At 45.7% G+C, this 20599-nt stretch overlaps 1 protein-coding gene across 1 annotated transcript; it reads left to right on the forward strand.

The window, feature by feature from the left end:
* The first annotated feature begins 791 nt into the window (after positions 1-791).
* Positions 792-20284, forward strand: SOX8 (SRY-box transcription factor 8). The gene is made up of 3 exons (XM_083585987.1): positions 792-1593; positions 14411-14649; positions 17172-20284. Exons 1-3 carry the CDS (start codon positions 1160-1162, stop codon positions 17909-17911), a joined length of 1413 nt encoding a protein of 470 aa, XP_083442113.1. The 5' UTR covers positions 792-1159; the 3' UTR covers positions 17912-20284.
* Positions 20285-20599: the final 315 nt, after the last annotated feature.

Below are 20599 nucleotides of genomic sequence, written 5' to 3' on the forward strand. Positions count from 1 at the left end.
TAAAAAGTATATTTGTTTCTTGACTTGGGTTCTCTGAGGAGGAAATCCAATAAATAGATAAGTAAAATAACTATTTTGGAGAGGGCGGGGATCCATAGTCACAGTTCGCGACGATAAGACCAATTCCCAGCGGCGTCTATAAATAGTTACGTGGAACGTCCTGGCTCAGACGCAGTCTATCTCTGCATGGCAGTAGTCCGGCGGCGGCGGCGGCAGCGTCAACGGCAGTGGAGGAAAGCTACCGCCTTCCTGCCTTGCTGCTTGTGGGCTTCCCGGCAGCAGCATCTGCCCGGCCGCGGTGGGAAGCCAAACTTCGGCTGATGTTGCACGTACCTGGCAGAACTTCCCTCGGCTCCTTACGGTCCTCTAATAAGCTCCGCTGTGCGCAGTAAGGGTTACTCCCAGGTAACCGCGCACAGCCTCGCAGCCTGCTTTGTGTTGCAGCTGAGGTCTGATAGGAGTTTAGTGTTTAAGAGATTAATTTAGGGTGGCTTTTTTGTGGGGGGCGGAGCAGGAGATGCTGGAGAGAAATATCCTCTGCATGACTGCCCCCACCACCCCGCCAGAGGGAAGCGGTACTCAGGGGGTTAACGGGGAAATGGCAGCAAAGAAAACCGTCCCGGTTACATTCAATGCAGTAAATACACTCATTTTTGGAAAGCTAAAAAAAAAAAAAAAAAGAGGGCGGCTGCCTCTTTAAGAAGTCGGAAAGGGTCAAAGCCCCGCCCTCTTATGCAGATGAGACCGTCGGAGGCCGCCAATCGGAAGTGCGGGAGGGGAGGGGCTGCCTCGCCCCGCACTCAAAGAAAGTTGCTGGCCGGCTTCGCCGCTCGGCTTCTACTTGGCGACGTCGGTGGCTGCGAAGAGGACGCGTTTGGAGAGCTCCGCTTTTTGCGCACGGGAGAGTTTAGCGCACCGGGGGACTTGCTCGTTTGGCGCTGCTGCGGCTGCCGATTCCGCTCCGGAGGCTCCTACTGCTGCTGCGGCGGCTGGCCCAGCGTCGCTTTTCGCCCGGCAGGCGGCTTGGCGTCGTGCGCCCGGCTGCCTCTCCATCGCGCGCTCCAGGCACCGTGCGCTCCCGGCTGGCCCGTGCCTGGCTCCTGGGCCCCGCGGCTGGGGCGCCCCGCTCTTCCCGGCCGGCTCTACTCGCGCGCCGCCAATGCTGAATATGAGCGAGGAGCACTCCAAAGCCCTGGAGGCGCCGGGCAGCCCCGCGGGCACGGCCAGCTCCATGTCCCACGTGGACTCGGACTCGGACGCGCCGTCGTCGCCCGCTGGCTCGGAGGGGGCCCCGGGGGCGCCCTCGGCCTCTTCGCAGCGACCCGGCGGCGGCCCCAAAGGCGAGCCGGGCGACGTGGACGAGCGCTTCCCGGCGTGCATCCGCGACGCCGTCTCGCAAGTGCTGAAGGGCTACGACTGGAGCCTGGTGCCCATGCCCGTCCGCGGCAATGGGGCGCTGAAAGCCAAGCCGCACGTCAAGCGGCCCATGAACGCCTTCATGGTGTGGGCGCAGGCCGCCCGGCGGAAGCTGGCTGACCAGTACCCGCATCTGCACAACGCCGAGCTCAGCAAGACGCTCGGCAAGCTGTGGCGGTGAGTGGCCGGGCCGGGGCGCGCGGGGCTGGGCTGGGCTGGACGGGGCGGACGAAGCGCAGCAGCCCGCGGTTGCGAGAGAGGTCGCGCCTGCCAGGGCAATACGCGCAGGGAACGGAAAGGTGACGGCCAGGGACCTTTCCCTTTAAAGTTAACGCGCCCCGACGGGAATGAATGGGAGTTACTTCCGAGGAATACGCTCAAGCAAATGGTGTGTGATTCCAGTCCGAAACAGATTAATGACAAATTAATTGCATTAGAACACCAGTGGGAGCATTTAAAAAAAACAAAAAAGCGAGGTTTTAAGATTGGGATATCCTTCCCTTTTTTCGTGGGAGGGGTGTATGTTACATTTTTTGCTTTCCCCGCAGCACTTGGGCAGCAGACCCGTCTTAAAATCGTGTTTCTTTTTGGTCTGCTATTGTATTTTATCTTATCTTATCCCTCCCCCTTTTAGCAAAAGGTAGCCCAAGGTGCTCCAGTAAATACAATGTCATGGCAGGGTGGGTTTGAACCCCGTTCTCCCAGTTCCTACTCTGACACACCATTTCTTTATGCTTGCTGTAGTGTGGTTGGAAAACTTTCCAGACATTTAACGGTGTATAGGCAGTGTATGAATTTAGGTACATAAATTAAGACTTTATGGGTATTAAGGCCCCTTTGGAGAGATTAGATGGTGTTCAATTTCTCTCTCCCCAAACCTATCCTTAATGTAGATGGAGTAGGGTTCATTTGAACTCGGTTTCATGTTTGTTTCTCTGGATCTCCAGATTTGAAGGTGAAACATAAACTAGGTGGGGGGGGGGAGAAGGCATCTGAGCTTTTTAAAAAATTCCATCAAACCCAACTTATTTATTCCCAATTAAAATTAGTAGAACTCTCCCCCCCCCAGCATTTTGTATCAAAAAAAATTAATTCCATTGAAGTTTGTGTTGCTTTTAAGAGAGACTGATGAGGAAGTGGGGGAAACAGACTGAAAAAAACAGGGAGGTCATAGGAGTCACTTTTTGTGGGCATTATGGAGTTAGTGATGTCTCTTCCCAAAGGAGCACTGTATGAAACATTTCCTAACCATTCCCAAGTTTGGAAGCACCTGGGGTGTCTCTTGCTGTTACAGTGGGGGGCCCAGTAGAATCTCCAGCAGCTCTTCGGCTGATAAATCCCAAAGTCCGGGAACACCTGGTGGAAATCAAAGGCACAGGCAGCATAATGAGGGACAGCTGGTGTGGAGGGGGGGGGGAGAGAAAGAAACATCAAGGTTCAAATCAGGGACATTTCTGCTACTTGAAAGGCATGCACTTTAAACCTACCCACCACCAAAGCACCCCCAAATTTCCTCAAACTTCTCCAGGCTGTCTCTTCTGTCTTGGCAATTCTGGTTGCTGAGAGCAGCATGGATCTCAGTTGTGCCTCACTGCCTGGGTGGAAAAGCATGTGAGGTGTGCTACGGCATTGCTTTCAAGGCCGCAGTGGCCTCCTAGCAACCTTGAAGCATCCAGCTGTCTGGTTGCGTGGGCGAAAATCCTACTTAGTGCCCCCCCCTTTCCTCCCAAACTTTTCTCTCCTAAAGCATTGCACACTTTGGAGGGCTATCCCCCTCCCCCAGTAAATGTGATATTAAAAGGACACACTCCTCAGAGCTGTGAAGGGCCCACTATTCAAATATTCTTATTTTTCTTTAGAGGCTTTGGGAATTGGGTATGGTTTAGTTCCATGTACGGGTGCCCAGTGGGTTATTTCTTGGCATGGCAGTTTTCCTCCTCCTGTTTCGGAAGGAATAGCTATCAATCTATTACTTATTTCCTATTATTTATTTAAAAATTCAAAACTTTAATTAGTGCCAGTAATGTGTGAACAGGATGCAGGCCAAACCCAGACTGGCTCAGTGCAGTCTGCCCTGACAGGCAGCTGCGCTCCAGGGTTTTGGGAAATTCTCTTTTGCATTTTTTAAAGACCCATTTCATTGCCTCTTCATAAGGAATAGAAGAGCGCCATTTTCATGTCAAAAACAAGAGTCTTGTGGAACCTTCATAGGCTGAAATATTTCCTCTGCAGGTCTGTGCCTGTAAAGCCTATGCCTAACAATTCTGTTGGTTTTTACGGGGTGCCACAGGAGTTTGTTTTGTCTCTTGGTTAGTGTCTATTTTCCTCTCAAGGCTGGCAGTGCTACCCTTGACACCTTTGTGGGTGTGAGAGTGAATCTGTTGACATTTCCATGTGGTATTTTCAGACCAAGTCTACTTCTGTTAGGGTTTGCTCATAAGAGGCATTGGGTTGTTCCGAAGTCTGTGATTCGGAAAACGAAAACCATAGGAAGCGGACTTATATTGTTTCAGACTGTTTGGTCCACCTAGTTCAGTATAGTCTATACTGTCAAGGGTTTCAGAAATAATTTCCTTCCAGCCCTACCTGGGGATTGAATCGAGGACCTTTTACATGAAAAACAGATGCTTATCCACTGAGCTATGGCCGTTTCCCATTTGGACATTGGGTGTGTGGCAACAGGCTAAAGTTGTGTTAAAGCTACTGCATATTCCTTCAAGCTCCTGGACTACTAAACTTGGACCCTTGGTTAGAAATGTCAGCACTTAAAAAAAAATTTTTTTTTACTGATACCTTCATGTAACCAATTACTTTGAAGGACTAACAAATATAAATGCTAAATGAAAAATGCAACTGGTACCACCTCCCAGCACCACATTTTCTTATTTTAAAAAACATTACTTGCATTATTATTAATGTAAATAATAAATTCACTATTCTTAGATGGTACTAGTACAGAGCGGTCCCAACTCTTTCCTTTCACTTTGAAGGGATAAGGAAATGGGGGAGAAGGTCCCCCCCCCACCGTTCCATAGCCATTGAACTTAATGATAGTAGAATCATAAAATTGATCATCTAGTCCCACAATGTGTTCTCTCCACCATGTATTTTATTATTGCAGGTTGCAATAATAAAATTGACTGCCATATTTATTGCATGCGGTTTTAAGACTATGGCAAAGGGTCCAAAAGAAGTAGAATGCCTACAGGAAATACATGAAGCGGCGGCGACTGACCCGGCCAGTCCTCGTGGAATATCAAACTGCGTAGCAAAAATAAATTGTTCCAGCGGTAACTGTTGACTTGGCTTCGTCAGATTAGTGAACCACCTTTGCAATCTGCCAGCGCTTTCCTTCTAGATTATTTGCTCATGTTTTCTCAGTAGCTGCTGCAAAGAATGTAATTTGATAAGATGGTAATACTACAACATAGTACTGATACAGTTCATTTCAAGTGTGGTGCCTATATTATCTCTGCATTAATCTTTGCCACAGCTGCCTAAGGTAGTCCAGTATTATTATTCCCATATTGCAGAGGCTGTGGCTAAGAGAATAGTGGCTTGCCCAAGAAATCTCCCTACTGAGTTTATTATGACTCAAGTGAAATTTCATCAAGGGTTCTTCGTCGCTCACAGCTCATTCCTTTAACAATTGCCTGTGCTGTGAGCCCCACCAGACTGGCGATTCTGCAGCATGCTGTTGACTCAACAGTAGTGCATTAGTGGTGGTTAAATACTGGACCATCCAAACGTCATTTTGCTGTAGCAGTAGCTCTGTGATGGCTCCCCAGTGTTATTGCACTCTTGCACTATAGCGCAGCCAAAGCAGGAGACACGCCCTGAGACATTTGTGGCATAAAAAGTTACAGGATTTCAGGAGGAAGCTACAGAGTATGCGCAGATTGGAAACACAGCAGTGCATCTGCCCCAAGACTTTTGCGGGCACAAACAGCATTGAAAGTGTGATCACATGCAGTGTAACTGGCCTAGTGTCATCAATGTTAAATGAAAAGGACATCTGTCTGCATTTGATGCATGTGCTAGGCACCGCTTCTGGGATACTTGCACGATCAACATATGTGCTTGGAGTCTAGTGTAAGAGGTGGAGGGGATCCCATGAGTCATTTAGTCCAGCCCCTTTTCATAAGGCTGGAAATCTATAACATCATTGTCAGAAGCTAACAGTTTTTGTCCTTGGAAGGGGATTGTGATTTTTGCCTTTCTCCGAGCTGTTCTGCTTAATATTCCGTCTGAGGCTAAAGCTCCCCTTACATCAAAGTAGGTACCAGTGAATATAGTGGAGCCAGTCCCCAAGTATATATTCCTGAGGGATAGCTCGGTTGGTAGAGCATGAAACTCTTAATCCCAGGGTTGGGGCTTCAAGCCCATATTGGGTCAAAGATTCCTGCAGATCCCTGCCGTTCGACTGGGTTGGTCCCTTACAATTCTGTGAATAAGGTCACCATGCACACCTATCGCCCCAAAAGGGACATGCTGTCGCTCCTTGTTTTAGGATTGAGTCACTCATCGGATGGGCTGTGTGCGTAAATGGATCATCCCACTTCTGATACCACATACGACTTTCCTTTCAGTTTTGACACGGGCTGGTTCCCAGTGGAGCTGGTTTGCACCTTGGCTGTCAGTAAGCAAGGCATCCAATCATTTTTACTTAAGTGCATGTGAATTATTGGCCTCTGTTTCCAGGATGCCTTTAAAATACCCCTTGTCAACAAGCTGGGAAGTTTGACTTAGTGACCTAGAGCAGCCAAGTGCACTGATGCACCCGATCAACTGATAGCCTTATTATTTTAGCTCTTTTTTAAAACAACAACAGCAAGATTATTGCTCAGAGCAGGACGGTCACAGCTGAAAGCAATGCAACACACCCCTGGAGCTTTAGGGAGTAGCCTCTTAGTGTCTCTCCTATTCGACCAGCTGGATTTGCATGGATGCATTTATGCAATGCTTGGCTACAATGTGCTCTGACGTATAATGAGTTTAAAACCTTTGCAGAATAGTTATGTGTGCTCGATCCAGAACCGAAAAGATGCAGTGTTAAGGTTGGTGGCAAAATACTACATAACAGTGCCATCTGATGCAAGTTTGCTTGGAAGGCGTACATTGTTAAAGAGCCGAGTTCAGTGGGGCCTCTTTCCTAGGACTGCAATTTCAGTATGTTCCCAGTAAGCACATGTACCTGAACATAGGCTACATGTGTGTCTGTGTGCATGCACACACACACTGTAAAGGGAGTGGGCCACAAATGGAGAAGCCACAGTATTGAAACCCGCTCTTTCCTGTTCAAAGCACCAATAATGTGTATGTCCAAAGACTTATACACAGTCCGTGTTTATAACAAAGGGTTTGGAGTTGTTGTGCCTCTGTTCACATCCCTGTTCAGTGCTGCAGCTCAGCGGCTGATGATGGACTGTTCACTCTCTCAGCCTAGCTTATGGTACAGAAGATAGAGTGACCAGGATGCTATTGCACACTGCCCCATGATTGCTACAGACAAGGTGAAAGAGTATATTAAATACCCCCCCCACTGCAATCCTGTATATCACTGCTTTGATTTATGCCCCACTGAGGCAAATGGACCTTACTCCCAGGTAAATGAGTCTAGGATCGTGGCCTCATTCTCACGGAATCAGGAAGAAAAGTAATATTTGGATGGAAAGGACAAAAATTGAGCACTGTTCCTCTTAGATCGGAGCTGGGCAGAAGGTAGATCAGGGTCTGTTGGTTGAACTGGGGTGATCTGAAGATGTGAAGGATTTCTGGCTTCCAGGGAATGGACCACAGGTTAGTTGTAGAGGATCTCCCTTGCATGCAGAAGGTGTCAGTTTCAATCTCTGGCATCTCTAGGTAGAGCTGTGAGATACTCGCTGTCTAAAAACCTTGGGCAGCTGCTGCCAGTCAGTGTAGACAATACTGAGCTAGATGAGCGGAGCGTGTGACTTGGTATTGGGCAGTTTCCTATCCATCTTATTATCTTCTAATTGTTTAAACAATGGCAACCACAGAGTTACTCTTCTCTTAAACTATACTGCTGAAATGATGAAAGCTGTATGTGTTCAATAGGAATGGCTTTTTGGTTTGGGAGGAATGTGAGCACAGGTCAGTTTTGGTACTCGAAACCGAATTCCTGGGCTCATAATTCTTTTATTCTCAGTAAATGTCTTGAGCATCTGGCTCCAGTTCATAGAGCTCTGGGTTCTAGCAAAACACTCAGAGTAGCTCCCGCAAGCATGAAGTCTGCTCACTCCTGCTATAAGGTATTAAAGCGCAGCCAGGGAAAGCTCTTAATGTGCACTCTTTTTTTGTGTGTGTTTGCAGTTTAATCTTGAGCATATCCAAGGTGAAATCTGTGCCTTTGAACATTGCTGTGAATCTTTGCCGCTCCCTGTAGAACCTGAAACAGCAGTCCTGCTTCTGCTCCCAGGTTAATTTAATAGGTGAGGTGGTTGCCACATTGAACTTTTCTGCCCCTGGCACCAAAACCTCTTACGCTGCCAGCTGTGACTATTTGTAATCTATTGGCAACAGTCTGCAGTCCAGTGAAATTGACTGATAATTAATGGTCACTTCTAGCATCAGTAGCTCCTGAGCTGTATGACTTACTCGCTAAAGCAATTTGCAGTTGCTTAACTTTTCCTCTTCCAGTTTGCAACCCCCCCACCCTTGAACGAAGAGAGTCTGTTTTTAACCTTCCGCTGATCCCAAATGAAAAACAAAATAATAAACCCAGCATTTTGGTCTAGTGCCAAACATGTCAAGGTCCCTCTAGAAGAACCGAATTATTTCTCTAGGCTTGGGAGCTGGGAGCCTTTCGGCTGCTGCAATCGTCTCTCATAACAAGAACCATTTATTTTTTGTTCTGCACACAGTTGTGTTTCTGTGCATCCAGGTGAATCTCAAGCCAATCTTCTGGGACAGTGGGGACCTGGTCCCCAAACTAGAGAATGTCCAGTATCCCAGTAACTGATTAGTGTTATCCAAGGACGCCAGAATGTAGGAGCAGAAATTGCTCTTTGTAAACAGAGCAGAGCACAGGAAAGGATTTGAGAGGGAGATATGGGAGGTTTGTTCGGCTCCTGGTGTTGGGGTGTGCGGTTTGAGATTTCCCCTCCATCTTACTACTTCTTTTTCTTCTGTTTAAAACCAGTGGCGGCACCAGAAACAAATTCTTGGAGGGCACAGAAAAGGGCACATTACATTTCCAGGTGGGCAAGAGAGAAAAATGACGGCTATGTCAATGACAGGAGTTCAGCATTCAGGACACTTGCCCCTCTGCCCCCTTTGGGCGCCCCCTGTGTTTTAAGGTGGCAGAATCTCAAGGGCATGGCATCTGCTTTGCACACAAAAGAACCCAAATTCAACCTCCAGCAGCATCCCCAGGGAGGGCTGGGAATGTCCACTGGAGAGCCAGTGTGGTGTAGTGGTTAAGAGCGGTAGACTCGTAATCTGGTGAACCGGGTTCGCGTCTCCGCTCCTCCACATGCAGCTGCTAGGTGACCTCGGGCCAGTCACACTTCTCTGAAGTCTCTCAGCCCCACTCACCTCACAGAGTGTTTGTTCTGGGGGAGGAAGGGAAAGGAGAATGTTAGCCGCTTTGAGACTCCTTCGGGTAGTGATAAAGAGGGATATCAAATCCAAACTCTCTTGTGCCTGAATCCTTGGAGCGCAGCTGCTGCCAGGCACTGTAAGCAGTACTAAATTGGATGGACTAGCAGTCTGACTCTGTATAAGGCAGCTTGTTCTGTTCCTTGAAAAAAATAAAAATTGTCGGCCTCTCACAACTGCGGGAAATGGCTTTTGCTGCAGAGAAGTTGATTTTCGAAAGCAGACCAGGCCAACTCTACAATCCTATGATTCTCTTGCCTGTCCTCCCTTTTGGTGGTACCAGCTGCCAGTGAAAACAGCAAGTCTATTGAGCCCCTGGATCTGATGTGATGTGGCCCATTTGGCTGGATGAGGACTGCCGGTTGTGTAAGCACGAATTTAAATTGCTCATGGGTTTGTGGTGCTTTAGAAATAATGAGTGACGTACAAGATTAGTCGTACTTGGAGCTAGACCCATTGAAATGAATGGAGTTAAGTAAGTTTAGTTTATTGATTTGGGTAGTCTGACTTAGCTAGATATCACGCAAGTGTCTATTTGGGCTCATATTATTTAGCAGTATCTTCCCTTTGTTTAAGCCTTTCATAGTTAAATGGAATTTTCCCGTATAAACATATGGAAATTAAATGAGTGAAATACGCTTTGCCTGTAATCTTTTATTTGTCTCTTGCAAATATTATCAAGTAGTTTCCTGGAAAGATTTGCAAAAAATAAAAATAAAAATTGTCACTTCCTTTGTATACTCTGGGTTGTAGCCAATGCCAGCCCTACTCAGAGTAGATGCATTGAAATTAATGGACATTGCTAAATTAAGTTCAGAAGAACTTGGTTGCGTATAACCCTTGGTGTTGGCTAAAAGCTAATAGTGTTCTAACAGTGCAATGCTATGCACACACACATACCTGGGAATAAGTCTGGTTGAAAGCAGTGAGCTTTACTTCTGAGTAGTCACACCTAAGATTGTGCTGGGTGAGCTTTGTGGTTCAGGGTCTGTGTTTTCCTGTGCATTGTTAAAAGTTCTATGGATCAAAAATTTGGTAGAAGAGGCAGGGGAGAGATGCCTGTGCACTTGGGGAGAAGGGGGTACAGGGACAGGAAAATGCTAGCAGGTGCAAAGGAAGAGCTTTAAAAATCATCATCATCATCATTTGCTCAAGCTGACCATTATAGTGGTACCTCGGGTTAAGTATTTAATTTGTTCCGGAGGTCTGTTCTTAACCTGAAACTGTTCTTAACCTGAAGCACCACTTTAGCTAATGGGGCCTCCTGCTGCTGCCACGTCGCCGGAGCACGATTTCTGTTCTCATCCTGAAGCAAAGTTCTTAACCTGAAGCACTATTTCTGGGTTAGCAGAGTCTGTAACCTGAAGCGTATGTAACCCGAGGTACCACTGTATTTAGTTTGCAAGTCCTCTTGTCAGCTAAGAGAGTATTAGAGACTTTGAAATGACTTTGCTGTAAGCATATATGGAGAACAATTGCAGGAGAGCTGCAACGATAAAATTAAAACTCAGGGGATGGAGGAAGGTGGTGGCTGTTGTAAACTGGTTTGTGTTGGTGCTTTAATATGCGTGTCCCAAACCCACCCTTTTCACTGCTGTAGGAGAACATTTTGGTATGGCTACTTTGCTTTTTCCTTCTTCTTCCTCAGATCCTCCCCCAAAGTTTTTCTCCCTCACCCCTCTGCCTTCATCTCTCTGTAATCTCTCCTCCTGGAGTCTAGAGGAAGGCTAAGGACTCTTAAAAACGAAACCTTAGGTTCCCCTTTGACTCGCGGCTGCCAGCCGCTGAAGGCAAATCTTTTCCCCCAAACTGCGCAGCTGAACAGTGTGATTAATGCCGCCGCCACAACAACAGCAGTTTTAAATTGAAGTTACCTGCCAGACTCACAAGGGCAACTTATGAGGGAGGACAGTATATGGGTCCCATTTTTCCCTGTAAAAAGGTGAGGGTCAAACCAACAGCTACAACATGGGAGTGCAAGCAAGGCTGTGTGGTGATCCAATACATTTTAATTGTATTGGCTTAAGTGGAAACACTTAAACCAATACAGTTGGCAGTAATAGCAACAGGAATAATAAAGATATAGCAGTCCATCCTCTGATGTTTTCTCCTAAGTAAATGCTACTTAAGTTTATTTACTGTATTTTTTTGCACCATAACACTCACTTTTTTCCTCCTAGTAAGTAAGGGGAAATGTTTGTGCGTGTTATGGAGGGAATGCCTACGGGTGGCGGGGGGGGGGGGATCTGCTGCAGTCGTGAGCAGAGGATCCATGGTTCCCCTTCCTTCCCTCCTCCGTGGCTCGCTTTGAAACAGCAAAGCGGGAGAAGAGCCGCCGAGTGGGAAGGAGAGAGGGACAGAGAGCCTGCTTCTTTAAAGGAGCAAAGCGGGAGAGGAGAGGAGCCGCTTACACAAGTGTAAGCGGCTCCCGTCCGGTTGGCTCCTTTAAAGCAAGCAGGCTCTCTGTCCCTCTCTCCTCCCCACTCATCTCGCTAAATAGCAGCAAAGTTCTTCAGCTCGCTAAGCCGGGGATGAGCAGGGAGGAGGGAGAAAAGCAGAGCCTGCTTGCTTTAAAGGAGCAAAGTGGGAGAGGAGAGCAGCCTTCTCTTATACCCCTCTTCTTCATTATTAGCAGCATCCTTCTCCACACACCTCACGCGTGCTCCTTGTCCCTTGAGTGCTTTTCCTTCGGCTGGGGAGGGCGGGATATAAATAAAATTTATTATTATTATTAATTATTATTATTCCTTCCCTCCCCACTTAAAACATAGTTACAAAGCACTGATCCACATGGATCCTCAGGATTTTTGCACTGGGTCACCCCAAATTCACCATCAGATCACATAGCATGTCCATGGCTACATCTTGCACCAAAAAAATCACGCACCCACTGTTGCTTGGGGCCGCAGTGGTGCAAAAACGTGGTTACAAAGCATGGATCCACATGGATCCTCAGGATTTTTGCATTGGGCTACTCCAAACTCACTGTCAGATCACATGTCTGTGGCCACAGCATGAACCACAAAAATCATACATCCACTGTTTGGTTTAGAATATTTTTTTTCTTGTTTTCCTCCTCTAAAAACTACGTGCGTGTTATGGTCGGGTGCGTGTTATAGAGTGAAAAATACGGTATATGCTGATTTCCCACAAGCATTCAGTAGGACTCGTCGTTCCAAATAAGTGTGCAACAGATTGTATTTTTACTGTGGGATCCTATACACGTCTTCTCAAAGGTAGATTTAATTGAGTTCCATGTAGCTTTCTCCATGCTAAATGGTTTTAGGATTGTAACCTGAACAAGTTTACACTGAAATTGTGCTCGTCTTCTCTGCCTGGAAAGTTTGCTTGATGGATATAAAATTATGTAAAACGAGAGGGGTAGAGTGACTAGAGAAGAAGAAAAACCAACATTTTGTATATTGTCGTGGTTCAGGATTTCTGAAACTTGTAACAAAGATTAAAGAATACATTCCAAAGATTTGGAAATACTCGAAAGACTCGCCTGTAAAATAATGTTTAACTTGGGTATTGTTCGTTGCAGTGATGGGAAATCTGATCTGTTATATGCAACTGGTAGGAGCTGTATATAATTTCATTAAACCCTTTTTAATGGAAAACTGGATTCTGTTCAGGAGCAGAAAGTCGGTGTTGAGTTCCAAATTATACGTGGTTATTTATATAGATAATTGCTATACTGCTGTTTGCGCAGACAAAAATAATTTTAAACATCATAAATTAACACATGTAGCAAATCACTAAAGAATATTTACTGATAGCAAGAGCAGGACTGATCAGTGTCTCCTCCTTTAAAAGCATGCTGAAATCAATGTGTCAACCAGTTACCTGAAACCATAAATAGGTTGGGGCCCCCCAGAACCAGGTCCTACCTTAGAAGGAAGTTCAAACACAAGGAGCCACCACTGGAAAGGCCATGCCCCATGCCTTCATGCCATGTTCATCATACTGAGGAGGAATCCTCAGAAGGGCTTCATGAACTGAAGGCAGATTTCAGCTGAAACCGAACATTCAAGTCTTACAAATTTCACATGAGAGTAAAGCAGAATGTCAAAGCTCTCCAACTGGAATTTTCTGCTTCGACTGGTTTTTTCAGAGTTTCTATATAGTCCTATACACATTTATCTGAAAATAAACCTCGAACGTAACGAAAGTAGACATGCATAGTATTGTTCAGTTCTAAGTTACTTTGTAATATCTGTTAAACATCTAAATTTTTAATTTTTGAAAAATCTTCCTAAACGCATGAAAACAATTTCCTGTTAAATATGAAGCCCATGTTGTGATATGATATCTGGGAATGGGGAAGAAATTCAGTCCAATCTGCAATTAAATGCAAACCTACCTAATTTGCACTTTTCTGAAGTAATACACAAATTGAAACGGCCGTCCTTCAAAATTTGTACTTTTTCTGGATTTTGCAATATAATCCTCCAGCCAAATAATGAGTATAAAAATGCACATACTCAGGCAAAATGTGCATAAAATGCATATGTTAAAATAATTTACAAAAGCACATTCTATTAGGGGGAAATTGGTTTGCAAAAATGCATATATTAAACAGAATTGAATGCAAACATGTACATTGGGGAGGGGGGAAATGCACTAAAATGATGAATTTTCATGAAGACTTTTTTTTAAATTGCAAACTGATGTGGAAAATTGAATTTAAGACTGGAAAAATGATGTGGTAGCATTCTCCAGTAAGAGAAATGCTCTCCTTACTTGCACTGGGGCACAAGTGTGACCTTTGACTTAGCTTTCCAGACCAACACACATGAGACATGTATTGCGTAAATCAGGGGTCAGCAAACGTTTTCAGTGGGGGCTGGTCCACTGTCCCTGAGACCTTGCGGGAGACCGGACTATATTTTTTTTGGGGGGGGGGGGGAATAAACGAATTCCTATGTCTCACAAATAAATCCAGAGATGCATTTTAAATAAAAGCACACATTCTGCTTATGTAGAACACCAGGCAGGCCCCACAAATAACCCAGAGATGCATTTTAAATAAAAGGACACATTCTACTCATGTAAAAACACGCTGATTCCCAGACCGTCCGCAGGCCAGATTTAGAAGGCAGTTGGACCTGATCCGCCCCCCCGGGCCTTAGTTTGCCTACCCATGGTGTAAAGAGATTGTTGTTAAGTCATTTAGTCGTGTCCGACTCTTTGTGACCCCGTGGACCAGAGCACGCCAGGCACTCCTGTCTTCCACTGCCTCCCGCAGTTTGGTCAAAATCATGCTGGTAGCTTCGAGAATGATAAGCTCTCGAAGTAAAGAGATTAGATTGCAGTAATCTAGTTTTCGAACGGAAGCAATGATTTTAATCTCTCTCTTTTTTCTCTCCAAAAGTTTGCTAAGTGAAAGTGAGAAGCGTCCATTTGTCGAAGAAGCCGAGCGCTTACGAGTCCAGCATAAGAAGGACCACCCAGACTATAAATATCAGCCACGCAGGAGGAAAAGCGTCAAGGCAGGCCAAAGCGATTCTGATTCGGGAGCCGAATTGAGTCATCACAGTGGGAACCAGATCTACAAAGCAGACACTGGTCTGGGATCCATGAGCGAAACTCACCACCACAGTGACCACGCCGGTAAGGAAAGGGGAAGGCGACAGATTTATAATGGGAAACACCAAGAGGGCTGCAAAAGTCACTCAAGATGTAGTTGTTCACAATGTATAACAGTATAACAACTTATAGACATAATGCTAAAACGCAGTATATATTAAAAAAAATGAAAGGGCATGTGCCATTTCACCCTTTTTCAAATGCTCTTCCCAGTTGCCAAGCAATTAAGTCACATCTACCGCATACATTTAAAGCAAATAGCTTTTCTAAAAGCATCCTGGGAGCTGTAGTTTAAGGGGGCTGGGAATTGTAACCCTCGGAAGGTTAAGCTACAGTTTCCAGGATTATGGGGGGGTGCCTTGACCTTTTAGAGTGGTAGCGCAGCGCAGTGCAGTGCTTTCAGTGTCTGGTGTGGCTGTGTCCTTAGAGAAAACAACATCTAAACATAATGAGAGGGTACAGTTTCCTTAAAAGGGAAGGGTTCTAGCTACGGGTTAGAGCATCATCTTTGGCTCAATCCCCAGCATTTTCAGATTGGACCAGGAACCTTTTGGGTAATATTTGGTCTCTCCTGTTCTCCCTTTGCCAGTGAACTTTATAAGGGGAGAACCCAGCCCATTCCTCATTCTCCCTTCTGCACTCCTGTCTCTTGCCCAACACTTCCTTGCAACCCCCCCCCCGCAGGGATTCCCTTCACAGCTCTCCGTTCTTTGCTGTTGTTCCTACTAAGTGGCGCCGTCGGTGCAGCTCTTTGGGCAAATATCCAGGGCACCTCTCGGCAGAACAGGGAGGAGGGTCTCCCAAGGCAGCAAAGTGAGACTTGACCACATTTTGAAGAGAGTAAGCGTCAAAAGAGCCTGTCTGCTGGATCAGGCTGAAGGAGGCCCATCTAGTCCAGCATCCTGGTTTCACAGCGGCTAACCAAATGTCCCACTGGGAAGCCATCTGCAAAGATGGGGAACCTGGAGCCCTCCAGATGTTATTGGATTCCAGCTCTCATTGTTCCAGGGCTGTCAGATATTTTTGCTGAAAACCAACAGTCATCACAAAAATTACAAATGGTTACGTTGTGAAGTATGTTTTCGCATCGGTGCTTCCCCATGTCATGCAGTAAAATCTCCTGTGGTATGTTGGGCTGCTAAAACAGGCACAGAAGCCTTGCATAATTTTCTCCCATTTAGCAGCAGGCAACATATTTTTTCCCATAATATTCGGAACAGGGAAACTCTCTGAAGAATCCCTTGGAGAAATCACTCCCTGGAGTGGGGAGCGATAAAATTCTCACCGCAGAATAGTTTCCACCTCTTCCTGCTGCAAGTAACATCAGTGCTGATGGATAGATATTCTAGCATGTCTCCCATCTAAATACGGAGGAGACATAGTTTGAAATCTCAAGGCTGTGGGTGCCTTCCGTGTTGCATCAACCAATAATTAGACAGAAATAATCTGGAAGGCCATAATCAAATTTCACAGAAGAATAATAATAATAAATTAAGTTGCATAGTTTGGAGATGATTCTATTGGCTGAGGTTGGTGGGAGCTGAAGTGTGACAACATCTGGGAAGATGGGAAAGTTTGCCCACCCCAATCTAAAGCATTCAACCGCCCCCCCCAATCCAGCATCTAAAATTACCCAACCATACCACTGCCCACTCCAGACTTAATCATGTATTAAATATCTACCCTGCCTTTCCAAAGGAGCCCAGGGTGACAAACATCAAAATGTTAATACATAAACATACTTAAAATGTATAAAAGCCGGCTAATTTTTCCCAAAGCAATTAAAGAAAAACATTTCAAAGCATTTATAGCATCTAAAAGTGTTTCAAAGTGATCACACACCCCTCAAAGTTACTGATTTCAAGGTTGCCATGGCCAGTATATGTCAGCCATCGGATGCCTGGGTAATATTTGCCAGAGCATCAGAGGTTACCCCAGGAATCTTGTCTCGATGCTGAGCCCAGGGAAGTGTGCTTGTTCTCTCATTTGGAGGAATGTGTGTGCCTCCATATCTATGGAGAACTTCTACATGCGATTGCCCCATTCATTGCAGTGAAAGAAAAAGACGACCACAAACCAGCGTAACTCTGCATTTCGGCATCCACATTCCATGCAGGGCCCACTCCTTTGCATCGCTACTTAAAGAGGGTCTTTGGTAGCAAGGAGAAACTTTAGATCAGCAAAATGGGAGAGAAGGTTGACGTTTGGCAGACCCAATTCAAGCCTTCACTACAACTGCTTAAAGCTAAGGCAAGAGATCAGATTGTGGATCTCTGACTAATTTGTCTGGCTTGACCCCTCAGTCAACCAGCTAGCCCCCTCAATGGAAGCTGTAGACCCGAACATCTGGAGTGTACCATATGGAGACACTGGTTGGTATAGACCAGAGAGGAGAGCTTCCAGATGTTTCTGAACTCCCAGGATTCTGTGTGATCCCTGTTTTCCTTTGGGTCCGATGTTGGTGCTAAGGGACCACTAACCCAAGACGCTTGAAACTGCTTGTTCTGAACAGTGTTCACATGGTTTGAAATGTGCTTTGTCTCCAGGGCAGACCCACGGGCCCCCTACCCCACCCACCACCCCCAAGACGGACCTCCACCACGGGGGCAAGCAGGAGATGAAGCACGAGGGGCGCCGCCTAGTCGAGAGCGGCCGGCAGAACATAGATTTCAGCAACGTCGACATCTCTGAGCTGAGCAGCGAGGTGATCAACAACATGGAGGCCTTTGACGTCCACGAGTTTGACCAGTACTTGCCGCTCAACGGCCACTCTGCCATGCCGCCTGACCACGGGCAGAACTCTGCGGCAGGGTCTTATGGGCCCGCCTACCCCCACCCGACCGGCGGCAGCGGGGCTGGAGCCCCCCAGGTTTGGACTCACAAGAGCCCTCCCACCACCTCGCCTCCCTCCAACGAAAGTGGGCAGCAGAGGCCCCACATCAAGACAGAGCAGCTGAGCCCTAGCCACTACAGTGAGCAGTCCCACAGCTCCCCAACTCACTCCGACTACGGCTCCTACACTGCCCAGGCGTGTGCCACTACTGTGTCCTCTGCCACGGCCACGGCCTCTTTCTCCAGTTCCCAGTGCGACTACACAGATCTCCAAAGCTCCAACTACTACAACCCATACCCCGGCTACGCTTCCAGCCTCTACCAGTACCCATACTTCCACTCCTCGCGCCGGCCGTATGCCACCCCGATCCTCAACAGCTTGTCCATCCCTCCTTCGCACAGCCCCACCGCGAACTGGGACCAGCCGGTCTACACAACTCTGACAAGGCCTTGAGAAGGACGGAAGGAGTTGTTGAAGACCTGAGGTCTTCCCTGGACCCCCTCCCCCCCAAAAAAGTATGCACTACACAAGTTCAGAAATGGAATGAAGAAGGCGCAGCCCATGAAAGGAGCACCCCCATTTTCCCCATCCCAAGTGCCTCCTGTTCTTCTGTAATGACTTGGCCATCTGCTCCAAAACCCTTTTGAAAAGTTTCCAGAAGACAAGAGTTCTATTTTCTTTATTAATAATAATAATTAATAATAATTAATAAAGCATCTGGACTGATGGTTTCCTTTGAATACATGAAGGACAGTATATTCTAACTCCTCTGTGAGGACTTAAAAGAGAAGTGCCACAATTCGTACGCAGGACAGTGCAAAGTTCACAAGGAGACGACAAAGGCATTCCGGGGTCTATTGCAATGTGAGGATGAGTCGGCCTTGGCGCACAGAACCCACCTAGATTTTAAAAATCCTAATCATTTAATAATATTGAGGGACCACTTGAGAATCTTTTGGGACCTACCAACCAACTAATGTCAGAATTCCTTTGATTTGTAATCAAGAGTTCTTCTAAGCAAGGTTTGGCTGTAATTAACATTTTTGTTCAGAAGCTTAAAAAAAAAGTATGTTAAGCTCAGAAAAAAGTCTCTTTTTGTCATTGTTTTGGGGTAAATCTGTTAAATATGTATTTATGTTCTGTGTAATTTTGTCTTTTTTTAATTAATGAAGTAATTCTGTGCAAGAAGTAGATTTTTTTTAAAAAAGAGATTTTAAGGAGCATAAACTAGTGGAGAAAAGATGGTTTTTCCGCTCCTTAAAAAGGTGGTGCAGTGCTTTGGTTCAGCCAGTCTTAAAAGCAAATCTGAAATGCTTCTCAAAATAATTAAAGTGGTTATGGAAGGATATTATGGAAGGGAAGTGATGGATTAATTTTCAGGGGGAGCAGGGAGAAAAAGAATCCTTACTGGTGGTGTTTCCTTATAATTTGTTGAGGAGTTATTATGACATTGATATTAAGTTATAAATAACATACATTTACTTCTGACCATGCCAGGCCAGAAATGAGGTCCATCAAGTCTAGGATTCTATTAATGAAAGAAACTAGCCAGCTGCAGCTGGGAGCTGATAAAACAACGATCTCAAGGTCCTGCCTGTGGGATTCCTCCTAAACACCTATTCTTGGGTTGGACTTGTTGACCCTAAGATCCCTTCTACAGTTCTATGATTCTAATTAACAGGTAGACTTTTTCTGATTATGGTGCTTCTCTTTTGCCATTGGGGCTTATAGTCCCTGAGAGCTCCAGCCCTCCACGAATTGGTCGCTATCTTTTCCTGTCCCCCAAAAGCCCCTGAGGCTCATGGCAGTGCCCTCTCCACCTCATGAGGTCGAGAATCCTAAAAAGGCAATTATCGGTTGTATGAAGGAACACTGAGCCTATTGCCAATGGGATCCAAAGGAGGGTAAACACCCCCCCCCCCAAGTCCAGTATTACGGGAGAGGAAGGCAAACTCCATAGGACTGGTCCTGGAATGATCAACAATTGTGTCTCAAGAGTCTCTTAAAACAAAAATATTGACAGGGTTTAACCAGTTCCTAGTTATGGTTTTTCATGCCTATTCCTTCCTGGAAATGGTTAAAAACAGGCCAAATGTTAATTTGGAAGAGCTCCCTTCTCTCTCCAGCGAGGCTACTTCAGCATGAATGTGGAAAAAGGAAAATGGCAATAAGCATACCCTCCCCATGCCAATTAGTTTCAACACATTAAATTAAATTTGAAGGCATCATTGGATTTTGGGACTGTGCTGGGAGCACAGCTCGTTCTTGAGAAATTACATTTTAAGCAGAAGTTACGGATTGAGTTTCACTTTAATGTTGCCTATTTAGGGACCAGATGTCATCCTTCAAAGCTGTGAAAATAAAAACGTTCTCCACTATATTTTGGTTAGTTTTTTAGATGTAGACTAATATTTCGTTGATGTTTTGTTCCATTGTATGCTGAGCATATAATAACCATCCAACTCTAATGGTAACGTTGTGCCTTTTAAAAGAAAACTTTATAAATCTTTAAAACTTTCAGAGGTTATCTTATCTTTTCTACGTTTTCATATTCTTGGGGTTTTTTTGTTTTTGTTTCCGTTTTGCTGAAAGGTGTTTCTTCTACTTTCTTTTCTTTCTTTCTTTTTTGCATATTGCCTTTTGGGAATTTGGGGGGAGGCGGGAGGACAAAGCGGGGAGGGGCAGCAGCGGCTCCTTATGCAATCTATTTTTCTGTAAAGTTTGAAGGTCGTCTGTTGTTATCTGTTCTGTTCACTAGAGTTTGACTAAGTACTGCTAACTTTTGTACAGGTCCATTTGATAAAATTAAAAAAAAAATGCCTTTTATCCAGCAGTCGCTGATATATTCATTGAAAAAAGATACCCGTTTGTTCATGGGACGTTCCCATGGGAATGGGGAATGAAAGGCTGTTCTGCCCCCCCCCTCCAAGCACTGTGGGGTGCTCTTTCCATTTAAATGGGGTGCAAGGTAACCCTTGGGTGACAGGGCTATCTTCTGGGGGTGGGGCTCATTGGGGCACAGATTGACACTAAGGTTTAATTGCCATTTCTGGCATACATTCCAGATTACGCTTTTAAAAAGTAAGAGCACTTGCACTTAATGTTGGATTTCGAATCTCAAAGGGAAACCACTCGGTTACC

This window comes from Podarcis filfolensis (assembly GCF_964270895.1).
Source record: "Podarcis filfolensis genome assembly, chromosome: 14".
NCBI classification, from domain to species: domain Eukaryota; kingdom Metazoa; phylum Chordata; class Lepidosauria; order Squamata; family Lacertidae; genus Podarcis; species Podarcis filfolensis.